Genomic DNA, 14,492 nt, shown 5'->3' with positions numbered 1-14,492 from the left:
GCGTGCAATAAACATTTACAAACTTGTGCCTTCGTTAGCTTGTGGGTTTTGTTTTCACCTGGTCGGACTTTGATTTTTTTTTCTTACGTTGATTGTTTGTTTTTCATTTATAGAGCTTTTTTGCTCATCGTTCATGGAATATTGAATTTAATATAATTTATTGAATGGTGTTCAAGCTATCGTTGCTTCGATTGATCTGGTTAAATTTTGAATTATAATATTAAAAAAATATTGTGCTTGTAGACCAACACCATTATTTTCGGAAGAAATCCAATCTGTAGAGTTAATGTGCGGCCCTGATAAAAAATAAATATCAATTTACCTTAATTCTTGCAATGGTCATTTTTTAGCAATTAAATCTTTTAAAATAATACGAAGCTTAATTTATGCGGATGAACGCAGCATTAAAACAAAATTGTTAAAACTTTTCATGTTGTGGTTACAGCCATTCATAATTCGGTTATATATCAGTTATGCACGTTCATTCCAAATCCTTTGTATTATTGTTTATATTGCGTTCACATACTAATTATGAATGTATTTTTTTTTTTTCAAAATTACTCTTCATTCGTTTTTTTATTTAACACCTTGCGTGCCGCATCACCCAAAAAGTGGGCAAATTTTTCATAACGTTATGTTAAAAACGCTTGATTTTAAAATGTAATTTTTGAATGTTTACATCAGCTGTTATTTTCAAATATCAAATTTATGACCATACAGAAATACGAATGAACGTAAAGAAAACCAAAAATTCATCACAAACGTAGAATGCGAAGAATGAGAGTCGGTGCAACCGTGGCTCTGATGTATGAACAAGAAACGCTTGAATCGTGACATTTTATGTACTTTCCTAAAGAAACGTTTGGCACACTAGGTGACAAAAACGGACTGCCTGGCTTGTTTACCACATTGAGTGCTTAGCAATTTTCACACAATTCCCCAGGAGTGATGGCGTTGTGGAAAATTTAACACCACGTTCAATGTGTTGACGGTAAAAATTCAATATTTACCACCCCCCCATTTTTTGACAGGACCCTGACAGTTTGAGTGCTGTCATGTAAACGTCACCCATGGTTGGTGACATGTATAAACAAATGGGTTAGCTCAAAGATGTCTTGTTTGCATGGTACAGTTAGATACTGTCGAACAAATTTCATCGTTAATATAATTTTTCCCCAGCAGATATTTTGGTAAATATGTAATTAAGTGGGAGACGGGGGAGGTTCTTGAGTCTGTGGAGTTATTAGGAGGGAGGGGGGGGTTGATATTTTGCAAAAACCTCTCTACCCAACCACCAATCGGAATGCAAATAGGTTTGTTTGCGCTGTGAAGGGGTTGTTGGGTGGGGGAGGGATTGATATGTGGCATAAGCCAACCCCCCCCCCAACAATCGATTGGTTTGCAAACCAACCAATGCTGTGTGACGAGGGCTTAAATACATGAAAGCCATGGAAAGTTTCCCAAAGACACAAGACTAGATTTGTAAAAAAGTACCTGTTTGAATACTGATAGGCATGCTCAAAATTACGTCTGGTTAAAATAAAAGAGTAGAAACGTTATTACACTAATTTCTACTGATTTCTATGTTTTTGCAGGTCATATGATTTTATTTACTAGTTGAATAAAAGTAATCAAGACACCTTTGAGCTAACCCATTTGTTTATATATGTCACCATTCCATACGTCAAAATTTCAGGGTCCTATCAAAAAAATTGTTTGGGGGGGGGGGGGGTATATATTGAGTTTTTTCCCATTTAATAATTTTTATTAAAATTTATTACGAAGACTGATAACGAAGAAATTGAAAACAAAAACATTAAATTTTATGTTATTTTTTTTTCAAACACTCCATTATTTGGTTTTTTGACATAAGGTGCCTGCATCTTAAAACAAATAATAATAAGAAGAAGTCAGCCGAGACCGCATGGTCGGAACAAGTGCTGCTTCACAATAACCAAACGTTTACGATCGCGGTCTAGTTTAATAAGTTTTTGTTTTGCATAGTAGCTTCTATCAACAGAGCTGGAAAGTATTCCAGCCGTCCATCAATTGCACTGGTTTGTTAGCATAAGTTACAATCAGGCATGCAGCAGGACGAGGTAAGCAAGGCGACACGCGTGCACTAGTCGCGTAGCAGTATGACCCCTTGCTTACGCATATTCACCATTGATCGTTCCTAATCGTCCAGATTACCTGGAGTATCATCAGCAGACAGTTTTGTTCGTTCCAAGTGAAAACACAAACACAAAACTTCTGCCGAAATGAGTACAGCCTGACCGGGTTCTGTTCGCGCCGGGCCTGCCCGATCGCAAACAGCCAGTACGCGACGGTGCGCGAGGAAAAGGGCATCATTTACCTGTTCATGAAAACGGCCGAACGGAATGCGTTCCCATCGAAGCACTGGGAAAAGGTGAAGCTGTCGCGCAACTTCGACAAGGCGGTGTACCAGATCAAAGAGAACCTGCTGTACTGGGACCGATGGGTGCAGAACAAATGCAAGCAGCGGTTCGTGAAGATCACGCAGTATCTAATCCGCATGCGCAAGCTGAAGCTCCGGCGGCAAAAGATGCTGGTACCGCTGGCGACGAAGGTCGAGCGGAGGGAGCGGCGGCGGGAGGAGAAGGCACTGGTGGCGGCCCGTATCGACAACGCGATCCTGAAGGAGCTGATGACGCGGCTCAAGATGGGCATGTACGAGGATATCTACAACTTCCCGCAGGCGGCCTTCGACCGGGCGCTCGACGAAGAGGAGATCGAGGACGACGAGGAGATGGACGCGCAAGCGACGGACGACGAGGAGAAGGAGGAGGAGCGCGAACACGAGAAGGAGCCGCGTGTGAGCGAATCCTTGCGCCGGCAGCTGGAGATGACGGATGAGTTTGTGGAAGGCGACTCGGATGATGATTCGGATGCGGACAGCGAATCGGGTGTGCGGGAACCGGTCGATGTGGATAGTGACTTCGAGTCGCAGGATGATTCCGACCTGGAGGTGAGAAGGGCACGAAGGGGACGTCCATCATCCGGAAGCAGCACATTCAAGCGTAGGACGTTCAGGGAAGAAGCGAAATGCGAACGCGCAAGAGCTCTTTTTGTTTTGTTTTTTGTTGTTGTTTTGCTCTGTCTCGCTCGAACGCTTAGCCCTTCGGTGAAGGCCCCTAACGTAACGTGTGCCCGATCGCAGCTGCATTCTATTCTAGCCGCAGGGGGCTATGCAAGGGCGAGTTGCGCTCGGGCAGCGGGATCCGCGAGAGATCCGCCAAAGTGCGCCAGCAAACGTAACGCTCATGTCATGTTTCGCTGCCGGCGATAGCCGCCTGGAGGCCGCGTGCTGTAACACACGTGTGCAAAAAGGTAACGCACGTTGGCGATGCTTGATCGTCGTGGCAGTCACACCGCGCGGCTCGTACCAATCGGTACTGGCGTACGTTTCTCTGTTCCGTGAAATACACCCGGCTCTCGTGTGCCAGTGGGTCGATCGATCGCGGGTGGGTTTTCCCTACGACAGACTACGAAACGATGTAAAGCGTTACATCTAAAGGCTGTCGCTTACAAACGGCCCACAGTTAAGGCGATTGTGGACGGGTTTTCCAGCTTTTATCCAACCCCTACCCAAAACCGGGCGAGCTGTACAAATAACAATAGGAAAAAAAAGAGAGATACTAAAACATACCCCGCAAGTGTCGAGTGTGTGCCTTTGTTGTGTATGTGTGCTGGCGCGCGTGTGTGCAACCGTTGCACCGGCTATTTTTTCAACCGTAAGTAGAAGTGGGCATGTTTGGGCGAGCAAGAGCAAAAATTTAACCTAAGCGCTGTTTGTGTTTAATGTTGCTACTTAACGGCAAACGATCTCCTTGGCGGTTTTTGTTGTTGTTGCTGTTGCCACAAGCGTGTTAAAGCGTCCCTTCAAGGTTGAGAGTAGATCATTTTCTTTAATCACTAGCATTCCGTGATCCTTAAACCGATTACCACCCGGAAGTGTTGGCTTCTCGCGGTTAGCAAAGGTTGAGCGCAATTTTTCGCACCGGAAAAGCTTGCGGTGTGTCCTGATCCTTTGCGCCATTGTGGCCGTGACCTGAATCCCTCTCCTCCTCCCCCCCCCCCCCACGAGAACCCCCGCATATTTCGCTTGCCATATACACGCTTGACCTCAAACGGCGCGAGTTAGTTAACTTCCTTGAACGGTTGTTCACACATGTGGCGCGTGTGAAGTTCAAGAGCAACAAGTTGTGGCCACCGTTGGTGGGTTTTCGGGCTCGGCGGCCTGCTAGACATCAGCCGCGCACTGAAGCGTGTCCCTCTGGCCTTTCCGCTCCCCCCCCCCCCCCCCCCCCTCCCGCCGTTCCAACCGGTGGCGAGTGAAAAACCTAAACCAAGTGACTCTTGCGAGTGCTGTGAAATACGCCCCGTACACCACTCGGTCGGTTATTAGCACCCTCCCGGTGCCACGTGATGGCAGGAAGCCGTGCACGTGCACTCGATCGTGGCCACCGTGTCACGATTCCGCCCTTTTTCCAGATCGTCCCTTGACCGATGCAGAGCCCCAACCTCACGCTTGTCGCGGATTTATTATCGTCACCATCATTAAAGCTGCGGGTCTGGCGGGCGTTGCATTGAAACTTGCAATTCCGGTTTTTTTTTTGCGTTACTTCCCCCCACTCACGAAAGCGCAGCAATTACGTCTCGTTTGCAGGTCGGTTGCATCGCAGCATCCCACCTGCCCTTCGCAAACATTTTTTGTTTCTTCCATTCCTTTACTTCAAGCATTTGCAATGTCGTTCTTTTCCCTCTCGTTTCTACCCGCAGGATTATGTGCCGCAGGTGTCCCTGCGCCCGCCCAAAGCCGACAACGACGAGAAAAGCTCCCCGGCCAGTTCGGTCGTGAAGAAGTCCGGCTCGAAAAAGAGCACACCCACGCGCAAGCTGCGTAAATCGCGCCTCGAGCTTGAGTATGAAGTGGAGGCTCAACCATCGACGGGGCGTAGCATACATCAGTGAGGTTGGTTCGCATTTACAGCGGTCCCTTGCATGGCCTTCCGGTTTCCGGTTCGCTTTTGGATGCCCCCTCCCCCGGGGTGTTTCCTATATTCTATATGTTTTACGTTTTTTTTTTCTACGTCAAAATTCTGTTTTGAATGTCCACTGTCCCCAAAACCCGAACAATCGTGAATTCGTGTATTGTGTATTACATTTGTGTAAAGTGAAGATTTATGTTAAACTCTAAAAAATATCCGTTCAATTCAATCGTGAAGAATTCTCTGATGAATTCCAACAACAAATATTGTACAGAATTATATTAAACATAGAAAAAAAAACGCAATCATTCAACTTTAACATGACGCGCATTTTGCATGGTTATTTTCGTTCGTTGAAAGCAAATAAGGGGCTTTTTTTTCTCTAACTAGCTACACTGGCCAATATCATCCCATCGCATCCACCCGTACGGTTTACTTTTATTTCCGCGCTTTTACGCGCGCTAATTTGTCTGGCTCCGGTGCGTTCTGAGACGCCCTGATGTCAACCTGGCCTGGTGGCTCGTGTTCGGTTTCGCGAACCGGTTTATTTTTTTTTTCTCTCGCCCCTCTGCGGAGCCTTGGGCGTGCTTTTACGTCACGCTTCGATTCCCGCCTGTGTGAGGGGTCATTCTGAGGTGCCACGGAAAGTTTTAGACAAATTCCTGTGGGCTCGCCAAGCGAGTTCGCGCTTATCGCAACCGATCTCATCCCGTCGTTGGCCGTCTGACGTCAATTGGTGAGATATTGCTGGGTCTTTACTGGGACGGTCGTCGATGTCGTTGATGTTGGATGTTTTTGTGGCATTATTCGTTATTTCGTCTCGTAAGGGGCAGGAAAACGAATGGATAGCAGTGCGAAACCACGTGATCGGTCAAAAATCGAGGATGCATTCATTTGAATTGAGGTTCGTCGGTCCTTCTCCGTTTACGCCGAGCAACCCGAAAATGGTTAATGTGGCGTCTTCGAGAGAATTCTTAATTCGAACGAGTTTTCAGCCTACTGTTGCGGTAAAAGGTAAGTAATTAGGATTCGCAAATTAGCTGCAAAAGCCGCCGAAATTTTCATGAAAATAGATTCAAAAGACCTGATAAGCAGGAACACGTGAAGAATTGCTCAGTCAATAACAGAAATCTTTAAAATGTTTTAAACTTACTGTTAGCTCTAGCTTTTGCTATTAGCGAATAAAACAGATTTTCATATATTTTTATGCCTGATTGCATATACAAATATATGCCTGCTGCATTTTCCTCAACTGCAGTAGTATTTTTTCATAATTTTGAACTTCGCCCGATTTTATCTTCGGCCCCGAAATCTTACAACGGCGTATTCATACAATTTATTTTAGTATGCTGTAAAACTGTATGCGAGATTGTTTGTATACATGATATAAGATCCATTGTGACTTGAAGAGTTGACCTACATGCTAGTTAATTATAATTCCAAATAATAAATTTAAATATTGGATTCTGCAGTTTACTTGGTTGAATGTTGGCCTCTTACGCTGATTCGACAACTTCTAGCCCATTCCTAGCAATTTTACCTTAATCAATTTTGTCCATTTTTAACGATGTGTGAATCTAGAAAATAGATTAAATGCATTTTCTGTCATACGGCATGGAATTAGGATTCGGAATATGAATTGATGAACCGGAACGATCAAGCCAAACTTTTGCAAGGATGTAAGAGTAATGATTGGAAACGAGGAACATAAAATGGCGTGTTCTTCATCAGTCGCGGAAGCAAGATGTTTGCGATGATTAGCATCAATGTGCAGAAGAGGGACCATCATTTAAAGATCGTCAATTTAACACTCACGTCGGTAGTAAGGAAGTATTTAAATCAACATTTCATAGTTAAACCAACAGGAGATCACCACAACAGGCCTATTCCCAAACCCAAATTGTTCTTATTATCGAAAGGTACTTTAGACAGGATATTATCGACGTACATTACTCCCATGATGTTAATTCACGACCACTGGTGCGAAATGGAGTAATCGATTAGTAAATCATGCCAACTAGAAGATCCAGAGACAGGAATCGTTCGATAAAGACTGTTAGCATCCTATGCAGAGTGAGGAAAAGCCGGAACATGTGGTTTACATTTTTTTTAATAATTCGAGGCTCTTCAGATGTTTAATACAAATCGCAAGATACGCAAACGTTCTGGTAATACATATTTGAAACTTAAATCTAATACTCGATACTCGAAATAACTTGTTTGCAAGGGTGACAATAAAATAGTTGCAGAACAATCAAATCACCACGTGTTACAACGTGTTATAAACGTGTGTTAATTAACACTTTACTGGCCGGCACATATTACCCATTTCTGTTGTCGAACATGCTATTTAAGTCGAATATGTTTATAAATTCAAGTGAAATGAAAATTGATTATATTTTCCTTTGTTTTTTGTATGGTATAAAATCATTAATACATTCATTGCTTTATAAATACAACGAGTCTATTTGCGCAAAAATTTCTCGAATTACGAGTCTATTTGCGTTTGAGAAATGAATGAATGAATGTTTGAAATAATGAAATGGCTGCATTGAAATATTATTTTTAAATATGCTGCAACAAAGCTATACACACAATATTTGTTAAGTATTAAGTATACATTAAAAATCTTACTACGAATGCAGTTCTTTATGTTACATTGTCTATTGCTTTTACATTGTCTTGATTTCTTAAACATTTAAGTTCAATATAATATGTACATTTCTGTATATTTCTTCTGAAACTAATGTGAATAATGGCATTGTTTCTAGGATGCTGTAATTGCGGACCATTTGGGTTTCAAATTCGACGTTCCTATCATCAGTATAGATTCTATTTGTTTGTCCGTCAAATTGGATCTCAAATTATTTTTTACGTATTTCATTCGCGGAAATGTTTGTTCGCACAAATATGTTGTTCCGAACAGTGAAATGTATTTACACGCAAAATCCTTCATGTTTGGAAAATCTTTTTTCGGCAGTAAATTGTATAATTTAATCACTCCTTCTTTGAAATTAATTTTCAGGTTATCATTCGCTTGAATTTCAATGAGCTCCAACTGCAATTCATTGGGATAATTTAGAACTATTGCTTCGAAGGGAATTTGAAAAATTATTATTTCTGAAGCCTTTTCGTCTACTTCAGAAAACTTTTCACGGAACTGCTTTACTTATTAATTCACATGCATAATCCACTGGGCATTCTGCCTATGCTTCTCCTTTAAATTACTGAAACTCCGGAAAATGTGTTAAGTATATTATCTGTAACTGCTCTAAAAATAACCTGAGTTTCACTCTGAATGCCTCAATATGAGTATATAAGCCAGAAATAAGATTTTCCTGTCCTTGTAGCTTAAGATACAGTAAATTCAAGTGAGTTGTCTGCTGCAAATGCCAATTTCCATAGGCAGTTTTCATCACGTAGCAACGGTTCTGGTTTGCCTTTCGTTTCTAAAAATTCCGTAACATCCTTTCTTATTTCTAGCATTCTTGTTAGAAGTTTTCCACAACTGAACCATCTCACTGCTGTATAATAAGGCATATCTGCATAATCTGATTCATTGTCTTCCAACAAGCTTCTAAACTGTCTATGATTCAGACCGTGTGATCGAATGAAATTCACTATTTTAACTACGGAAGTAGACAGCTATGAATTATGAATTAGCTTCATGTATTATCAAGTACACAGCTAATATCTAAATATTTAGCGTACAACGCTTGATGCACTCCTCTTTTACTAGCCTAACCAATCCTTTTTTAACATCACTCATATTTTTTCCTCCATCAACAGTCAAACAACTCAAATTACTAATCTGAATGACTATCATTCTAAATTGTGTTCCGAAAAAAATTGAACCAGCTTGGTGAAAATATCTTCCAAGGTTCAAATATCTTTCTGTTTTGCAAAACAATATTTCAAACTCCATTCTTCTTCAAATTTCCGACACTCTTCATTATTTTTTCTTTTCTTGCTCTCGCCCATTGAAATAAATGAAATATTTCGGTTAGGACTTTGTTGTTTGACTGGTAATGAATTACTGTCGTTGTAAAGTTGTACAGTACGCGGGTTACCGCAAACCAGATAAGAGTGGTTCCTTTATTAAAATGTTCATCTTCTTATATACAAATTTAATTTCTATTGCGTGGTTAGTGCAAGTGAGAACATTTTACTTACTATTGCTGTGCCTTATTATTTCTTTATTCTTTCGTCCTTCATGGGAGTCCTTTTATTGATTATGAAGTTTATCAATATTTTCGTCCGTTAGTTCTTGTTTACCGCTGATTCTTCCTGAACTGATTCCTTCAGTTGTTTGTTCGCTGTTTCTTATTCTAAAACGAATTCCTTCAGTTTAGCTTTTTGCTCGCTACTTCCTGTTTCCTGCGAAATACATCGTCCTATTAGTATCCTGTTGTGTGCATAAGATGCGAGCTTGCCCGTATCTACTGAGTTGGAGCCATTCGTAAGCAACCCGTGTCGAGCAGTAGGTGAACGATTTCGGTAGGTACAAGAATGCTGGAGCCTAGCCGACCCATACTCGCTGCCCCAACGGCACGATTCGAACGCATCCACGGGTCTGACTGGATTCCCAGAAATCGGGAAGTGAATAATACGACTTACCAATAGTTGAAATAACGCGTCAACTGTGTAGCTATTTCTTTTATGCTAATAGACCGTATATGTTTCACTACCTCTAGCAGTGATTTATATCAACTGAATGATATAAACGTTAGTTAAAAACTTCTCAGCAAAATCATTATTAGAAATCAAAATTCAAATCGAAAGCTATCCTATGAAGGACATGTATGTTACCGGCCAGTAAGGTTTTAAACGTGGATAAATCAGTCCCAAGGCAATCAAACAGAAAAATACGATCTTTCAGTAAACCTGAGCAACTAGCCGATGTCACCGTATTAGAACACCGGTGAATCTTTAGAGCAATTAGAATGGAGTAAATAAAATCTAGTTTAATGGATAGCGTTTAGCTTGGACCACCCGAAGATAATAAACATATGATTTATTATTTTCCCAACAGTTAAACGAAATATCTAGCAATAATATGCATTTTGTCTATCCTTGAATTTTATCGAGTATTGATATCTCGCATGATCAAGTAGTATGAAATATAATTGCTGCACGCTACAATATTGAATGCTCATACATTATTGCGCGGCGGTAAATGAGGCCTGTAGATTTACTCCTTGTTATTCGTGCTTGTTGTACTTTATTTCCTTGAATTCGTATGTTATGGTACTACGACTTCAGGCCATTCCAAGACGTTGGCCACTCTAAGACGAATGAAATTTAACTGTTATTGTTACAAGATCTACCATTACGCGGTAGTACCCGCAGCCTGGCGCAAAAGAACGTAAATTTTCTCCTTAATCCATTCCTTATTATAAGGTGCGTAGGTGTTTGTCGATTTTTGATAAACGAGACAGCTAAGGTCGATGAGCTACGAGTAGAAGATTTACCCATTACTTCGCCTTCTTTGATTTCTATTTAATACGGGTTCGGTAGGCATAATTATAATTTGGTGAATTGCTTACCTGGTCGACGAAATCGAAAAGTTGGCTGATGTCGTAGGTTATGGTCGGAGTGTTTGGATTGCGTCGCTTCAGTTGTTCCTCGTAAATCTTGCACACTCCTTCCATGCATTCGTTAACGCTTTCATAGTCGCTGTAGGTGCGCGTTTCTGGGTGCTGTCCCGGTTGTACCAACAAAATGGTGTGCGACATTTCGACAAGTGTAGGACAAAGGTTTAAAAGCGGATAGAGCTGACAAAAGCCTGTAATACAGTAAAACAATAAAAACAAATAACAAATGAAAAGGATGTATCTTTAATTGCATAAATCTAATCCAAAGAGGTTCGGAACGACAACAAACTCATAAACCTACATCATGATGCCAAATCTGTTGTATTCTTTAGCACACCTGAATTTCAACAAAATATGCGGATTGATGGTGAGGAGTTGAATGTGAATATTGATTGTAGGCGGAAGTTTCTATGGTTTACAAATTGTTGACTGTTTATTGCACCAGTCCAAAATTGTTCATTTCTTCTACTTCTTTTTTATCAACTATCATAACTACTTACCTAACTTTTTATTTTACTACCTTGCACTTAAAAGACTTTTCACTCTAAATGATATAGCCACTGATGTTTTAATTTGAATGCGGTAAGGCCGTGTTTGTTGAATAACTGATTTTACTTAAGAGCAGTGTTAGAATTACGCTTGGCAAGAGACTTTTAGGCAAACAGGATATCGTTTTGAAGATATAACGCGATTCATAGCTTTGCATTTAAGGATGTAAATACTTAAAAGTTTGCACTAACCTAACCTAATCTAACCTAAGAACGGTTTCAGAACCGCTTTATGCAAGCGGCTTGGGATCGCTTCCAACACGTCGTTGGAGTCCGGAATGCAAGCACGTGTTATTGACCCGAAAGCAATTGCTTAGGATATATCAGTATTATTGTGTCCTACTGAGCTAAAAGTAACGTTTTACCGTCGCAACCAAGAAGCTCCGGTATTAATCGTAGATTTGTTATTTTTGTGTAGCAGTACCAAACAAAAGCTGTTGCCGCCGAGCCGCTCACGATTGTTACCCTTAATACAACAATGACAGATCAACTTTGACAGCGATCGATACCATTATTTGCAAGCATTGCCCTCTAACGTAGCATAGCGGTAGCTTTATGTGTTTTTTGCAGGCTTGTCAAACTTTTGTTACTAATAATCATTTCAAAGGTTATTTTACTATTCTGTATGATTTATTGCTTTCCATTTTCCTGTATGATTTATTACTTTCTATTAATGTTAATAAAGTAATATACATACAAAAATAACTTTTTAAAAACAAGAAATTCAGGTTCGGTATATAAATTGGCTACATTAAAAGAATAGGCTAAGTGAACTAATCCTATCTCTTGAATTAAACTGAATATTATATGTAAATTTTTACGCAGTCATGTCGAAACTCTCGGAACCACAAAATTACACCAAACATAGGATATATATTGTTGAATATTATGCTGATTGCATTCGATATAATATCTACCATTGAAAGGGAGAATTTTCACGAATATGCTCTATGAAACATAGGATATATATTGTTGAATATTATGCTGATTGCATTCGATATAATATCTACCCTTTGAAAGGGAGAATATTCACGAATATGCTCTATGAGATTCTACACAAAGTGAGAAAACTTTCAAACCTCTATAGAAACTGAAAAAGTCTGCTATATATCGTATCCTAGGGTAGATAACGAAAACAATTGTACAAAAATACGAGTTGAATTAAAACTGATACATACACTTTTCGTCACTTAAATCTTATAGCTACAGACCTTTATCAGAGAGGAGCAGAGCAAGTTAACTATTCGACCTTCTCTTTTAAAATAAAAAGATCCTTCAAAATACAAGGACGACCGATTTGATTCAATCACAGCACAAATGTTGGTCTGTTCGCTTTTTACAAAGCGTTACGTTTAAATATATTCATTTTCACTCAAAGGCCGCCCAAATGTTATGATAATTATGAACAATGGAAAATGTTTTACAACAGCTTAGAGAAGATGTTGAATGAAGTAATAAATGTGAAAAGAAACTAAACGAATTAAAAAGTGTTTTTGTGTTAACAACAAAATGAATGCAAAAATACCAATTTAGCAAAATCAATTTGAAAATTTAAAAATTCAATGACCGACCATTGTATAAAATTTGACTATTCAATTCAACCTTGTATGAAGAGTCATAACATTCAAATTGAAACAAATTTACATCTTTCATCGTTTTAAAATCTCTTTTAGTTGTAAATTCTAGGTCCTAACTAAAAATAGCAAATGTGTTTAATAAAAAAAAATAAAGTATTTAATGCTGAGGCTCAATTCAAACTGCCATTTCGTTTATATTATTAAGAAGTAAATTGCACAACATATAAGTTTCATCCTATTTCATCCATAATTTCCGCTTTGATCGAATAGAGTTCGAATATTGAACACATTTCATATAAAATATTTATTGTTGAACTTTCTAACAGTTGCATTACGATTGCAACTTCAGTAGAAAAATCAACAATTGTTCGTGAATTCTTACGATATGATACCACGACTTCGGGCCATCCTATGATGCTGGCCACTCTAAGACGAATGAAATTTAACTGTTATTGTTACAAGATCCACCATTACGCGGTAGTACCCGCAGCCTGGCGCAAAAGAACGTAGATTTTCTCCTTAATCCATTCCTTATTATATGGTGCGTAGGTGTTTGTCGATTTTTGATACACGAGACAGCTAAGGTCGATGAGCTACGAACAGAAGATTTACCCATTACTTCGCCTTCTTTGATTTCTATTTAATACGGGTTCGGTAGGCATAAAAAAATTTGGTGAATTGCTTACCTGGTCGACGAAATCGAAAAGTTGGCTGATGTCGTAGGTTATGGTCGGAGTGTTTGGATTGCGTCGCTTCAGTTGTTCCTCGTAAATCTTGCACACTCCTTCCATGCATTCGTTAACGCTTTCGTAGTCGCTGTAGGTGCGCGTTTCTGGGTGCTGTCCCGGTTGCACCAACAAAATGGTGTGCGACATTTCGACAAGTGTAGGACAAAGGCTCAAATGCGGATAGAACTTACAAAAAGCTGTAATACTAAAGTCAGCTGTAATACTAAAGCGACAAATAACAAGGATATATCTATGATTTCTTTATAAATTTGATCCAAAAAGATCCGGAAACAAACATACAAACTCATAAACAACATTATGATGCTACATTTTTTGCTGTTAATGTGAATTTTTGTCAGCCATTCGCTAGCTTACCTTAACTATAAGAAATGTTGTGATTGATGAGGAGTTGAACTTGTAACTTGATTGTAGAGTAAATTTTCTATGGTTTACAAACTGTTAGCTATTTACTGCACCGGTCCAAAGATGTTCTTTTTTCTTTAGCGGTATCATACGAACGCTGTTGCCGTCGCCGCACACGATTGTTTGCTCTTGAATGACAGCAGACGAGGTTAAAATGGCAAAGCAGTATTAGCGCCCTCTGGCGATGAATAGTAGCGCTGAGGAATAGTTTAATTCAGGCATGTCAAACAGCTAATTGCTGAAAATGAAAAGTTGACCAAACTAGTTTTTTACTTTACTCGTTTGATTTTGTTCGTGAATCGAAAATTATCGTTTGTTTTGCGATTCCAGTTTTGGAGATATTTTAGATTATTTTAACTATATATTTAGAATTTTTCCTTTATTATGTCATCTCCATCGTTCGTAAACATATGAAATTGATAAGATATATTGTACGTCGAAAGCATAATGAAAAGAAACACACATAAACCAGCATTTACTCTGGTATTATAATCTCGGTTTTCCTTAGCGTGTAAAAGCGAAGGAAGGAAAGAGAAGATGTCAATGTCATAGCAACCGAGCAGGGAAAAGGGGGAACGTGAAAAAAGGCCACGAAAAGACCACCGGAACA

At 39.7% G+C, this 14,492-nt stretch overlaps 3 protein-coding genes across 4 annotated transcripts; 1 reads left to right on the top strand and 2 right to left on the bottom strand.

Annotated features, from left to right (window-relative positions):
- Window positions 1-2,084: 2,084 nt before the first annotated feature.
- Window positions 2,085-5,103, top strand: LOC128728744 (protein MAK16 homolog). Its single transcript, XM_053822388.1, has 3 exons — window positions 2,085-2,099; window positions 2,189-2,989; window positions 4,804-5,103. Exons 1-3 carry the CDS (start codon window positions 2,085-2,087, stop codon window positions 4,993-4,995), a joined length of 1,008 nt encoding a protein of 335 aa, XP_053678363.1. The 3' UTR covers window positions 4,996-5,103.
- Window positions 5,104-10,252: 5,149 nt separating this feature from the next.
- Window positions 10,253-10,754, bottom strand: LOC128728771 (enhancer of rudimentary homolog). The gene is made up of 2 exons (XM_053822417.1): window positions 10,559-10,754; window positions 10,253-10,464 (listed from the first exon to the last, which is right to left on the bottom strand). The coding sequence occupies exons 1-2, from the start codon at window positions 10,745-10,747 to the stop codon at window positions 10,342-10,344; spliced, it is 312 nt and encodes a 103-aa protein (XP_053678392.1). The 5' UTR covers window positions 10,748-10,754; the 3' UTR covers window positions 10,253-10,341.
- Window positions 10,755-13,154: 2,400 nt separating this feature from the next.
- On the bottom strand, window positions 13,155-13,965 carry LOC128728709 (enhancer of rudimentary homolog). Of its 2 annotated transcripts, none has more exons than XM_053822345.1 (3): window positions 13,835-13,965; window positions 13,418-13,664; window positions 13,155-13,324 (listed from the first exon to the last, which is right to left on the bottom strand). In XM_053822345.1, exons 2-3 carry the CDS (start codon window positions 13,604-13,606, stop codon window positions 13,202-13,204), a joined length of 312 nt encoding a protein of 103 aa, XP_053678320.1. In that variant the 5' UTR covers window positions 13,607-13,664; window positions 13,835-13,965; the 3' UTR covers window positions 13,155-13,201. The 2 variants fall into 2 exon arrangements, with proteins under 2 accessions (XP_053678320.1, XP_053678319.1); XM_053822344.1 differs by having other exon boundaries at window positions 13,418-13,656; window positions 13,835-13,964.
- Between the last annotated feature and the right edge of the window lie 527 nt (window positions 13,966-14,492).

This window comes from Anopheles nili, chromosome X, assembly GCF_943737925.1.
Source record: "Anopheles nili chromosome X, idAnoNiliSN_F5_01, whole genome shotgun sequence".
Classification (NCBI taxonomy): Eukaryota; Metazoa; Arthropoda; class Insecta; order Diptera; family Culicidae; genus Anopheles; species Anopheles nili.
The sequence above is the reverse complement of the archived record's forward strand: the minus strand, read 5'-3'. Positions and strand labels throughout refer to the sequence as shown.